This window comes from Sminthopsis crassicaudata, chromosome 3, assembly GCF_048593235.1.
Source record: "Sminthopsis crassicaudata isolate SCR6 chromosome 3, ASM4859323v1, whole genome shotgun sequence".
Taxonomy (NCBI): Eukaryota; Metazoa; Chordata; class Mammalia; order Dasyuromorphia; family Dasyuridae; genus Sminthopsis; species Sminthopsis crassicaudata.
Genome location: NC_133619.1, coordinates 22,425,032 through 22,439,720, shown reverse-complemented (window position 1 = coordinate 22,439,720; position 14,689 = coordinate 22,425,032). Strand labels below are relative to the sequence as shown.

General features: G+C 31.3%; 1 protein-coding gene across 1 annotated transcript in view; it reads left to right on the top strand.

Moving 5' to 3' along the window:
* The window catches only part of SI (sucrase-isomaltase), a 105,873-nt gene that overhangs the window by 52,716 nt on the left and 38,468 nt on the right, over positions 1 to 14,689 (top strand). The window contains exons 22-26 of the mRNA XM_074298125.1: positions 4,251 to 4,339; positions 6,609 to 6,658; positions 9,976 to 10,146; positions 10,517 to 10,669; positions 12,362 to 12,568. Coding sequence (XP_074154226.1) covers positions 4,251 to 4,339; positions 6,609 to 6,658; positions 9,976 to 10,146; positions 10,517 to 10,669; positions 12,362 to 12,568 — 670 coding nt within the window. The remainder of the gene's footprint in view (positions 1 to 4,250; positions 4,340 to 6,608; positions 6,659 to 9,975; positions 10,147 to 10,516; positions 10,670 to 12,361; positions 12,569 to 14,689) is intronic.

Sequence of the window (14,689 nt, the reverse complement as noted above, 5' to 3'; positions counted from 1 at the left end):
CAAGATTCAAGTACTTCATAATATTTTTTAGAATAAATAAGTGCCAAATCTTCCCTCTTGACACATAGCAAAAATAAGCAAGTATGCAAATAAACTGTAAGAAAATCCAGATAATAATGCATGAGAAAATTGCAAAAATAAGAATTTAGAAGCAAAAAACTTCATCATTTCTATGTGCTCGATATTCCCTCAACCCCAAATGAAGAATAATCCTTACTAAGGTGATGTTGGCAAGTTAATTTGGAAATCATAGCTAATAATAACTGGAAACAATAGCTAATAATAACAGCTAACACTTACACAGTGCTTACTATGTGTCAGATATTGTTTTAAACACTTTATAATTATGATTTCATTTGATCCTTATAACAATCCTGGGAACAACAAAATATTTGATATATGCTGGGATTTTAAAATAAATTATAACATTATATAACCATGGATGATGTTTGAAAGGAACTTAGAAGCCAGCTAGTGTAACCACTTTTACATTTTATATTTTATGGTTGAAGAGAATGAGGAAAAAGAGACATGAAGTATCTTGCCTAAGGCCAGACATATAGTAAATAGTAGCACTGTAATTGAAACTCAGATTCACTGACTCCAAATATAGCACTCTTTAAATAGAAGCAAATTTTAAAAATATGGTATGTTATATTGATAGACTTTTGTGAAGCAAAACTCTACAAAACAGCAAATAATTACAAGGATTTAGATCTTTAGGTTTCTAGAAACTAAATACTTCATCACTATTCTGATCGTTTATGTGTCAAAGGAAAAACAATCTTTGTTGTTTAGATTTGTCTCTCCTCTTTCATGAAACTATTTGAACAGTATTGGTGATGTTCTTGGCTAAAATCCATCTGCATATCTTGATACTCTTCCCCCATTATTTTTGCATAGAAACAAATATGGGAATTGGTTAATAATAGTTGTTGACAAAATGAAAATACTTGACAGAGTCCTTGACTTGGAGTCACTGGGTCAGTTAATAAAAAATTTATTGTCTCCCATGTGCCCATATGTTCATGTATGCTAGGGTCTAAAAACTAGGGATACAAAGAGAATTAAAAGATAGTCCCTACTCTCAAAGAACTTATAGTCTAGTGTGGGACAGAAATGAAAATCAAAATATATATGGTAAAAATGGAAGAGGTTAAACACCAGCATTGAGATAGGTCAGGAAAGGCTTGCTTCAGGATGAGAAATTTTAGCTGGGACTTGAAGAAAACTAAGTACATTAGGATGAGGTAGGGGAGAATTTTAGGCATTACAGCAATAAAATAAAATGTGTGGGGTCAGAAAATGGAATTTCTTATATGAGGAATAGCAAGGAGTCAATTACACTGGATCACAGAATACAAGGCTGAAAAAGAATGGATGGTGAGGGGGTGGAGTGGGGAGTATTAAAAAAGTTAGAAAGATAGTAAAAGCCATTAAAATTTTATATTTTTAATATTTGAAGCTGGATATAATAAAGAATAATAAAGGGAGGTGACAAGGTCAGATGTATTTTAGGAAGATTAATTTGACAGCTGAGTTGATAGTGAATTGAAGTTTGGAGAAATTTGAATCAGGGAGAGCAAGTAGAAGGCCATTTCAATGATTCAGGCAAGAAGTGATAACTGTATACTTCAGGATAGTTACAGTATCAGAGAAAAGAAGGGAGGAAATAGGAGATAGGTTGTAAGAGTAGGATCAACAGCCAACAGATGGGATTTGGAGGATGAGGAAGAGGGAAAAGTTGAGGTTGAGCTTGGTGCCTGAAAGGATGATGCTACTTTTGATTCTAGTAGGGAAGTTAGGAAGAATAAAAGCTTTAGGGGAAAGATCATGATTACAGTGTTGAACATAATGTAAATTCACTGGTCTAAAAGACTTCCACTTGGAGGTGTTCAATTTGTATTTGGAGATGTGAGACTGGAGATTAGGTATGAATAAATAGATCTTGCAATCATCAAAATAGAGATCATCGATGAGTCCACTAAAGCTGATGAGATCATCAAGTAAAATACTATACTGGGACAAGAAAAGATGGTATAGGACAGAGCCTTGGGAAATGCTCAGGGTTGGGATAAGAACCTGTATGTAGATCAAACAAAGGAGCCTGAGAAGTATATGTCCAACAGGTAGAAGATCCAGGGAGAGCAGTGTTACTATAATCTTGAGAAGAGAGACTATTTAAGCAGAAGTAGGAGAGGAGGCAATAAATAGTGTGAAAGGTTATAAAGGAGTAAGGAAGGATGAAGACTGAGAAAAAGGATTAGAACTGACAATAAAAGATCATTGGTATTTTTATAGAGAAAAAAAATCTGGAGTTGAATCCCGATTCAGTCATTTATTAGTTGTGTATGATGGGGAAAACTATTTATCCTTTCTGATTGTCAGTTTCTTCATTCATAAAATAATGGCAGTAGAATCAGTTATCTCACAGTAAAGTTCTTTGCAAAAGTTAAAGCACTTAAAGAATAGGTTGTTTTGGACCAGATCTGTGATTTAATTGTTTGAAAGAACTCCCACTGATGAAATTTCCTTTACCAAAGCAGATTTGCACTTTGATTTAAACTTACATTCTGAGAGATTTACATGAGGATATTAAGAAATTAAGTCATTTGACAAGGATCACACAGCCTATATATTTTAGAACAATTACTCAAATTTCAATTTTTGTCTATGTATCTATCTAAATCAGAAAATCCCAATTTTTCCTTCAAGAGCCATTCCTCCCCAGCTACTTTGTGTGTGTATGTATATATATACATATATATATGCATACATATATGTGTGTGTATATAGCTATATGGATGTATACACACATAATATACACAACACACATGGATATACATATTATTAAATGTTTTATATATACTATGCAATACCATACCCATATGATATATATATTTCCTATGTGAAATATACATATTATATGTGTGTGTATGATTGTGTGTGTATGTATATTTATCTGTCTTTTTATATATCTATTCATGTATCATCTTAAAAACAGATTTGATCACAGGTCCTCCTAATTTCAGGGCTGGTGCTCTATCTATTATACCAACTAGCTGTCCCAGAGGGAAACTTTAGAGAGAGAAAAGAAAAAGGCCTACTTCAAAACCTGGGAAAACATTCACATTTAGGAAGCAGGATAAAGGTCATGTTAGTCTACAACAGAAACAGAAGTATTCAGACAGATTAATATCATAAATTCAACAATAGGGAAAGTCTCGAATAGAAGAGAGAGGCAAACAGTAGGAAATTCAACAGAGAAGGATGAAGACAATAAAATTTGGCATTTAAGAGATGGTGACTTAGGAGAGAAAAGTAATTAGATGTGTGGTCAGGGATAAAGAGTTACTGAAAAGTATGAAAGATAGCTAGTGAAAGTACCTTATTCAAGGAGTTTGATTAAGAAAGAGAGGAGAGATATACAATGATAACATCAAGGAATGGTGAGATCTAATGAATATAGTTTTTTATAATGAATGCATATAGGATATATTTGAAAATAATAAGGAAAGGATCAATACATAAGGAAAGTGTAAAGATGTGAGAGAAAGGGGGGTTATTCAGATTGTAATGTGCTAAATCATAGGAGAGGGAATGAGATTATGTATACCTGTGGAAAGTCATATCTTTGAAAAGAAAAAAGGACCATTTCGCTGTTAGAGACTGAGGGAAAGGAGATTAGTATAAAAACTGAAATCAAGGAGTTTGAAGATAAAGAGAATGGATAAAGAGGGAGCTCAAATCAAATGTCCTCAATTTTCCCAGTTAAGCAAAATGCAAAGTCATCAGCTGAGAAAGAAGGAAGAAAATCTGCGTGAGACTTGAGGACAGAAGAGATGTCTTAGATTAGTTTATATGGCAAATGCTTAAAAAATCAATGATGGATGATTAAAAGGATTGCCTTGCTGTAGCGAGGGTCCAGCTGTAGTTGGATAATGTGAATTGATATTGTGTCTTTAACAGGATTATAAGATTTTGTCTAGCTTTATTCAGTAATATGCGACTAGGGCATAGGAAATAAATGGTGAGAGTAATCGATAATAGAGGTTTGATTAAAATAATAGCAGCAGTAAAACAAAGGAGCAAGTGAAAGATCAATTCTGAGTATAATTGGGTAACTATGGGTCCATATAAGAAAGGGAGAAAAATACAGTCTGAGTGAGAGTAATGACCTAACAACGTACTTAGAAGTTGAGAGTTTATTACTTTAAATAAATATTATCTCTAAAATTTTCTTGTTTTAGCCGTCTGAATCCCCTTGGCCTCATCATTGCATTGGGTGACAATAACACAGCCAAAGGAGACTTCTTTTGGGATGATGGAGAAAGTAAAGGTAAATGATAATGAGATTCCATGATGATAGTAATCGCTAACAATACAAAGACTTGATAAAGAAACATATTAATTGGGTTGGTGGTGCAGTGGATAGAGCACTAGCCCTGATATCAGGAGGATATGAATTCAAATCTGGCTTCAGACACTGAACACTCCCTAGCTGTGTGACACTAATTCCAATTGCCTCAGCCAAAAAAAAAGGGAATTACTAATTGTATGATTAAAAGACAAATTCAATATCAGATGATTATACATTGAGAGCTGGATTGAAATCCAGAAGCTATCTGGTTCAATGACGACAATTTAAAAGTAAATAATTTAGAACCCAGGGACATGGCCAAGGTCAAATTTGAAAAAGTTTGAAGCCAAGGTTGGACACAGGTTGCCTTCTCTATTTTTTCATGCTGTTTGTGTGAGAGCATGAAAAAATAATCCCCACTAAACTCTGCAATCAAGCTTTGTGCTTTGTTAACAAAATACGAAACCATCTAGATGATAATTGAAAAGAAATGTACATAAATCTTCATATTTAGAATATATGGAGCAAAGTCATGAAGCAAACTGAGGTTTTATTTTGTCTTGCATTTCATTTCTGAAAGACACTAGAACTTAGAAATACAAACTTGGAAATAATTACCATAGTTTTTAGTAGACAGAGATGGGAAGTGACGCAACACAATGAAAATTCATTTCAATTCAATTCAACAAAAAGCAATTAAGCTTCTATTACATTCCAGACACATAGATGCATAGACAGAATAAATAAGTTCTTTCATTTGATGCAATTATATTCAGCTGGAAAGTGCTTTGGATTTGTAGTTAGATGATGGAGGTTCAAATCCTTAGACTGCCACTTACTACCAGTAACTCTTGGATCTCCAATTTTATCATCTCTAAAAGGAGGGAACTTGTAAACAATTTAGGCCCTTCTAGCTCTATATTTATGATGGTATGATTAATTTTTAAGGACTTTTTTATTTTTGGTTTTGGAATTTTAGGAAACAAGACAATTTAACTCCTTTAAACAGGCATGATTTTATATATATATATAATATATATATATTTATATATGTTATATATATAATATATATATATTTATATATGTTATATATATATATATTTATATATATATAATATATATATATATATATATATATATATTAGACTATAACTTGACAATGAAATTGGAATCTTTGGTCAATAATTATTCAATATTTATCAAAGACATAAAGTCACTTTTAATATGTTCTCTCCCTTCTCCTGCCAATTGAATATAAGAATATTAGCTCCTTGAGGAGAGGAATTGTTTTGCTATTTTTAGTGTATCTTTAATGCCTAGTATTCTACAGATATAATTGGCACTTTATAAGTGTTTGTTGATAGCTTGATAAATGCTGTCTCTACTTTGATTCACTTTTGGTGGAATATGTTTCATTTAAAGAAATGGTACAGATAAATATGTGCAGCTAGTGGTGTTATAAGTAGAGCACCAGGCTTGGAGTCAGGAAGAGTCTTCAAATTTAGTCTGAGACCATTATCAGCTTTGTGACCCTGGGAAAGTCACTTAATCCTGTTTGCCTCAGTTTCCTCATATGTAAAATGAATAAGAGAAGGAAATGGCAAATCACTCCATTTCCAAGAAAACCCAAAATGGGATCATGAAAATTTAGATACGCTGAAAAATGTGTAAATAATAACAAAATAAAGCTATATCTCTTCATTGATGATTCTCTGCCATGTGCCTGCTGAGGCTATACAGGATCCAAGATTTATTCTAAGCCAATTGCCCCAGTTTAATGTTTCTTGTCCCTAGCTTTATGTAATCAATTTTAGTTGTGTCTGACTCTATGTGAGTTGATTTGTTTTTTTCTTTGCAAAGACACTGGAGTGGTTTGCTCTTTCCTTCTCTAGCTCATTTTAAAGTGAGGAAACTGAGGCAATTGGGATTAAATGATATGACCATGGTTGCACAGTTAGTAAATATCTGATGCTGGATTTGAATTTAGTTCTTTTTGACTTTAGGGCCAGCGTTCTGCCCACTTTACCACACACCTGGATATATTTTTAGAATCAACAAATTTAATTTAATATAAAATCTTTCTCTTATAGTAATACTTTCATAAAGGCTTCCCTTAAATTTTCTCCATATGTTTTTCTTATGCATTAGTAATCACCTAATCTATTGTTAGCATGATATTTTGTGGAATTCCAATGTGTTCAGGAATAACTCTATTTATTTATGCTTTCTTTTTAAAAATCAATTTCAGATTCAATAGAAAAAGGAAACTACATCTTCTATAACTTTTCAGTTGCTTCTGTAAGTATCTTCCTTGGAGACACAGTGAATGTCATTTTCTTTTCTCTAATAAGCATAGTGCTTAGAATTGTGAATTATTTGTGTCATTATTTTAAATTATCATATGCTTATCTTTCAAACTTTATATGAATGTAATAAACTAAGGGTCTAGGAAAATCTATATTTTGACCAGCTATATAATCAAATAAATGCAGAGACATCATGATATGCCGAATTGAAAAAAGGCCTGATTTCAAATTAGGCAAATAGTATCATATGACTATGGGTCAAATCACAAACTCCTTGAGCCTTAGTTCCCTTAAGTTCTCATGGTTATCAGCTGAGAATTGTTATGTTTGGAATAGCTGCCTCTCAGCTCCCAAAAAACCAACAACAACTGACAATTGGATATTTCAAACTTGATCTCATATCAGCATCTCAAACTAAATATATCCAAAAAAGAACATTTTCTTTATCAGATCTTTTCCAGATGCTCTTTTTCTGAAATTATTTCTTTCTCCAATGCATAATACCTTGGACTCACAACTTCCCATCAACACACATATAGTTGTTAAATTGTGTCATTTCTTTCTTCACAGAATCTCATAGGTCAACCAGTTCTGTCCATTCACAGAATCACTCTTCAAGTCTTTCACCAATATACTTTGTCCTATATACTGCTAGCAATTTTCCTCTAGCATAGATATGATCATGTTTCCCCCCCCCCAGTCAACAAACACCAGTAGCTTCCCATTGTCTCTATATCAATTTTAAACTTATACAATTTTCAGTTGCGTTTGAAAGTTTTTTCCAACCTAGTTAACTCCTCCTACTCCTCACATGCCTCATCCATTCTTTTTGTTACCCAATCTGCCCTTTTCTCTGTTCTTTATACTCCAATACTCCATTTCATACCTCTGTGCCTTTATATTGATCATCGTCTTATCTGAAGTCTACTCCCTCCTGACCTTTAACTCTGTGGGGTATTTTTGTATTTATACTCTTTCCATTTATGTTGTATATACATGAATGTGTCATTTTGTCTCCCTCATCATAATGTAAGCTAGAACAAGGCTTCTTAATTTTTTTTTACCTCCAACCCCTTTATACTTAAGAAAATTTTACATAACCCAGGGTATACAGGCATATAAAATAGTTATACAAATAAAACATTAATTGATCATAAATAATAAAGAAAATATTTTAAAACATTACTTTGATTCACAAATAATGTTATCATTTATTAAAGAGGAAAGCAAATTTGCATACTAGACAAATAGATTATTTATTTTAACACAGAATTTAATCTTGGTGGAATATTTGATACCTTTTACTATTGCCAAATTTTTTGGAACCCCAATATTGAGCTCTGTGAATCCTTATGGAGTTTTGACCTACAGTTTAAAAAGTGTTAGTCCAAAAGATTCCCTTTCTTCTTTCAATATCTCAACAAGTATTTTTATTAATCACTTACTATATAGTTTACACTGGGAAATACAAGTACAAAAAATGGAATAATCTCCATTAAAAACTAGCTTATAAGGGGGAGACATAATGACACATTCATGGAAAGGGAATAAATACAAAAATACCCAACAGAGTTAAACGTAATGTAATTTGAAAGAGAAGGAACTAGCAGTTAGGCAATAGAAAACACTTCAAAGAGAGAATGGAGCGTTTTCTAAAAAGAAGGAATACTCATATGAATAGCAATACTCAAAGGAAGAAGTTATTTTTAGACATGTGAGAAAAAATATTTTCAGTCACTAACAATCAAATAAATGAAAATTAAAGTTATTTTCTGGTTCTACCATGTACTCATATGATTAACAAGTTTGATTAAAAAAAGAGAAAAATGACAGATGTTGGAAAGTTTTTAGGAAAATGGACATATTGATGCACTGTTTATGGATCTGAGAATTGTGACTGACATTTTGGAAGGATTTTAGAATTTTGCCCAACAAATTATGCAATTATTAGACATATTCTTTAAATTAGTAATACTCAGGCTTATACCCCAAAGTATCAAAGAAAGAAAACGAGGTTATTGGTATGCAAAATAGGGATGTATACATATCTATACATATAAATATATAGATGTCCATATCTATAAACATACATAAACACACAATCAAATATACAGACACATATGTATTATATATGCAAACACACATACAAATCTATTTATTTATTTATCTAATCTACCTTTACTATAGCAGCTTTTTTCAATGATAGGAACTGAAAACAGAATATGCCCATAAATTGGGAATGCTGAATAATTGATGGTATATTAATATTAGAAAGATTTAAGATGAAAATGATTGTTTCAAAGAAATCTGAGAAGATGCATAAATTGATGTAGAATGAAATAAGCAGAATCTGGAAAATAGTTTATATAATTACAACATTATAAAAATGAATTATATTGAAAAAAACAAAGATTCTAGGAAATCTTTTGTGAAAAATTCTGCCTGCTTCTTGATAGAGAATGTTGGATTAAATATGCTGAATAGCACACACTTTTGGACATGGGCAAGATGGGAATGTTTAGCTTGGCTTGACTATGTATATTTATTAGAAGAGTTTTGTTTTTATTTATTTTTTTCTCCCCTGGTAGGGAGAGGTAGGGGGAAAAATTAAAATATTGACAACTGAAAAAAAAAAAAACAAAAACAAAACAAAGTTAGAGAGAGGATGCATGACATCAAAGGAAGAAGGAAGTACATCACAGGTGTGGGAGACAGTCAATTTTGAAATTCCTGAGATGGATTTGGGCACCAGCTTATACATGAAATCTTTCCTGATTCTCTAACTGCTAGCACCAATTTCTACTTTGATACCAAAGTTTCTTACTTTTAACTGCTTTAGGACCACTTTTATTTCTTCTTTTTGTATTTATTTTGGACATACGTAAGTGTTTGTCTGCTTCATTAGAACATAAACATTTTGAGATTAGGGATTGTTTTATATATAAGTAATATAACATAATATAATATGATATAATATAATGTGATATAATATAATATAATATGATATAATATAATGTGATATAATATAATATGATATGATATGATTTAATATAATTTAATATAATATAATATAATATAATATAATATAATATAATATAATATAATATAATATAATATAATATAATATAATATAATATAATAAATATAACATAATATTTATCTATCCTTAAATCTATATCCCTAACTCCTAGAACAATTTCTGGAATGTTGTAGGAGCTTAATTCATGTTTGTTCATTAATTATTAACCTTAAAGAGATATAAGAATTTCAGAAATAATTCATATTTATCCAATGCAATTTCATTTTTAGGATATGTTAGATATTACTCTTGTACATCCATCATCCTTATTCAACTCATTAGCTTTTGAGGAAATCAAAATTCTTGGATTTGAGTTTGATGCTACAGACATTACAGTGACTTATGCAAATAACACTGCATTACCATCTACCCATAAATGGAGTCATGATGCTTCAAACAAGGTAAATATAGCATTAGAACGAGTAAATTTTCCATCTTCTATATGGTTCCCTCTACTATGTGGTTCAGTCATCATTCATTAACTCTGAATACCATACGTACTACCCAGTATGTCATTCCTCCTAATTATTACTTATTGTACTTTGGCCATTATTTTTGTAAAAAGCATACTTGTAATAAAGGACCTTGTTTTGTTCGAATCAAGACAGCAATAAGATACCATTTTTAAAAAAACAGGATGAAAAAGAGATTCAGAAAGATAGAGGAAAGAAACTTAAAAGAGAAAAAAACAGGGCAGGAAAGAAAGTAATACACTTAAAGAGGTTCTATGTGATCAAATGTGGTAACTAATTATTTTGTTTGTTTTCAAAGGTTCTTCACATTACAGGCCTGAAACTTCCTCTAGGCAACTCCTACAGAGTAAAATGGACTTCAACCTTCCCTGTAAAAGAAAGGTTTGGCTGTTTTCCAGATGTTGGTGAAACCCAGGAAAAATGTGTAGCCCGTGGTTGTGTATGGAACCCGGTAATAATCACACGATTTTATATCTCATCCAACTGACTTTAACATTGAAATTTTAAAGGAAGGAATTTATGTGGGCTTAGGGCCAAGTTCAGTGGTTGGCACATAGTGGGTGCATTAACTGAAATAATATTTTATATAGATACTATAAAATATGATAATGTTCATGTAAGAATGCAGCTAGGAAGTTGGAATTGGGGACAAGTGTGTTTGATCTTAATAATGATTTGATAGTTGTTATTTGGTAAACCAAAGACTCTTCTCATTTCTCTTTTTAGGTTAGGAACTTTGGGAAGTACAGGATACTTTTAAGACAAAAGTGGTATGGAAAGAGCACTGATTTTGGAGACAGGGCCCTGAGCTCAAATCTTACTTTTGGAAAAAAATAATTAACTTTGAACAATGCACAACTTTTCCAGGTTCAAACTGAAGTTATCTCATATGTTAAATGAGGGATTGGTCTAGATGAAAATGTTTTACTCATAGGTTTGCATATGAAAGAGTACTTGCAACTAGTTCACTCAGTTTTGCAAAGTCCCATACTAACATAGTCAAGCAATTTTTCATGAGAGCATTTAGCACTTGGAACTTGTAGGAAGGAAATCCATGAATGGGTAGAGGAATAGGAAAGTGAAAGACTGCCTAGTATATTTACTGATTGCTCAAAACTTGGAGAAATACATAACAAGCACAAAGACAGAATTGGGATCCAAAAAAGACTAGAGTAAGGCAAAATCAAATAAGGTGAAATTTCATATAAATATTTAAACACCTATGTTTAAATAGTATATTACATATTCCTTCATTCTAAAACGAGGAAAATGAGGCATTAAGAAGTTCAGTGACTTGATTAGGATTGTATAATTATAAGAGTCAAATATGAGTCTCTCCCAACTTCATCTAGCTTTCTGCTGTATTTTATTGCCCTCTAAATGTAATATTTTAGCTTTTGGTTATAAACAATCAAAAATTAAATGGATGGATGAATAAATAAATAAGCAAATAAGTGGATGTAAATAAACGAATGAATGAATATATTATCAAGAAAGCACACAAATAAAGGGACAAAAATTTCACCAATATAAGATAGAGGAAATATGGCAAGATAATCATTCTGTAATCTACCTAAGGATTTTTCAACACAGGGATAACAGGTTTAGAGTCAGTAAAAGTGTTATAATTACATTATCCATTACTCATTTTACATATGAGGAAACAGACCTGGAGCGTTCATTTCATAAACTTTTTAAACATTTAATAAGTACTTTAGAAGGACCAGGATTTTAATTAATTGCATTATCCAGAATTATTAATCATATCTTTAGGCTTAACATACAGTTCTAAGAACAGCATTAATAACCACATGTGAAGAATTCTTTATAGCAAGTTGATTGGCATAGTGGAAATAACATTGGCCAAAGTCAGCAAAATAGGTTTTAATTCCTACCCTTGATGCTAACTACTGGTATGATCTGGCATCAGCCAGTTAACTCCCTTATTCCTCAGTTTTATCTTCTTTAAGATGGTCTTTAAAATCTCTTGCTTCAGACCTATGAACTTGGTCAATAAGTATTAAAGGTTGAATAATTATGAACTTAAGAATTGTGTCTAATTAAATGAATAAGCAAAGCTATGCTATTATTGTTTCAAAAATCTCATCGGATCTAATATTTATGCCATATTACTATTTTTCAGGATACCTCTGGAACTTCAGCACCTAGGTGTTATTATCCTAGAGATGATGATTCTTACACAGTCACTTCAGTAAGCTACACCCCAACAGGCATAACAGCTGATCTCAAAATGAACTCCAGAAAAGCACGTTCATTGCCATATCCTAATCTTATTTCCAACCTTCGACTGGAGGTGAAATATCACAAAAATGAAATGCTTCAGTTTAAGGTATGATCTACATGAATGTTAATACTATTAATATAGTTTTCCCCCTCACACTCATTGTTAACTAATTTTAAATTATCAAGTCTTTTCAGCTAAATGGAAAAATGAAACAAAACAAAACAAAAACAAAAAACAAGTAGCACACAACAAAAATCAAAAGACAAAAAAATAGCCAATCCACACTAGAAATAAATCTGTAAAGGGATCTCATTTTTTTCTTTGTTAGTTTTGTTGATTTGTTTTTTGATTATTTCTTAAAGGCTTTTATTTTTTTTTCTTTCAATATAATTTGTTTTTATTTTAATTAATACCAAGTTAGGTATTAAGTATATGTCATAATTTTGACTATATTTTCTTGATTCTGCACAATTAAATATATAATGAACAGATATTACCTAGAATTGCAGCATTTCAGTTTCAGAAGAGAACTCAATGGTTATCCAATCTCAATGAGACTGGTATCCTTTCTTTCATCAAAGGTCTCCTCAGAACAAGACCCAACTGCCTCCCTAGGATATCCATTTCATTTTGAGAAAAGTATAATTAGCAATCCATTTTCAATCCTTTGATTAAAAAATTGTTTGAAAATTTAGAATGAGGCCTGTCTGAAAGTAGGCTTACACCAACATATTGCATCATATTTTATACAGAATTAAAAATCGATACCTGATCTGAATTTTAAGACTCTAACAAAATAGAAAAGAAATAAATTATATAACATTTACAGCTATGAGGAGAAAATTAATTCTTAACCAAATTAAAAATATAGCTAATTACAAAAGTTAAAATACATAATTATAATTACATGAAATTGAAAAGATTTTATGCAAACAAAATGAATATGTTTAGGATAAGAAGGAAAGCTGTCAAATGGGGAAAATGTATTAATTTTTGGATAAAGGTTTAATATCTAAGTTATCTAGAGTAGTGAAGTCAACCTCAAATAGAAGTATAGCTGTGGGAACTGTAAAATGGAGATAATAATAGCACTTGTCTCTCAGTGTTGTTATGATGATCAAATAATGTATGTAAAGCGTGCACACATGTGTATATGTACACATACATGTATACACACAAACACATATACTTCACACATATGTTTGCATGTATGTATCTATATATTAGTTATTATTGTTGTGGTGGTGGTGATTAATACTTGGAAGTAGGAAAACCCAAATCAAAACCTAGATTCAAATACATTAAGTGTAACCTTAACGCCTTTGTGCTTCCATCTGTAAAATGGAGATAATAGCAGCACCTACTTTAAAAGTCAGGGTTTTTGTAAGGAACAAGAGATAACTTTTAAAGAGCTTTGTAAATCTTACAGCACTGTGCAAATTCCAGCTTTGTTTTTATAATCACATTCAGGTTATATGGATGAGATATCTGAGTATGGAAACTTTTTTCAAGCAATTGTCACTCATCAAGTACTGGTTGATATTTTTGCATTGATAACCTGCCATGACCATTTAGTAAACGTGAGGTTTTTTCAATCTATTATTGAATTTCAATCTATTATTATACAGCAATTAATTCTTAATTTGTATTCCACTATGTTGGATATTTGGATACTCAAATTTAGATTGGGTCTAGGTTTAGATAGGTCTAGCTTTACAGAGATATTTCTATTATCATAGATGGTGCCAGTTGATCTTGTAAACAAAACATCAGAGTTCATTTACATAGAACTCACAAATACTGTTCTATCGAATAATTAAAGTAACACTTTCCAATAATTCAGTAGCTAATATACAGTGTTCCCAACATCTTGTCTAATAAGTTTAAAACTACTAATTTTGGCAGGATAACCTGTATTTTTTTTAAATAGTAAAACTTGGTTGATTAAAAAATTGACAGTTCAGTAAGTTAGGCTTATCCCTTGTACATTCAAAATAGAAGCTTTCCTGTATTACTAATTCTCTTTCTCTGTATATAAAACCATTCCTGTAATTTATTTGAAAAAACAACAACATATAATTCCTTTCTTCTTTATTTGGCAAAGAGAGATTGGGGATGCATGTTGTACAAAATAATTCTCAGACCTGTTTCCCCTGTCCCTGCTTTCATCATTATGTAAATGATTTCATAGTGGAATGGAATAACAATGTTACATTTACAAAAATA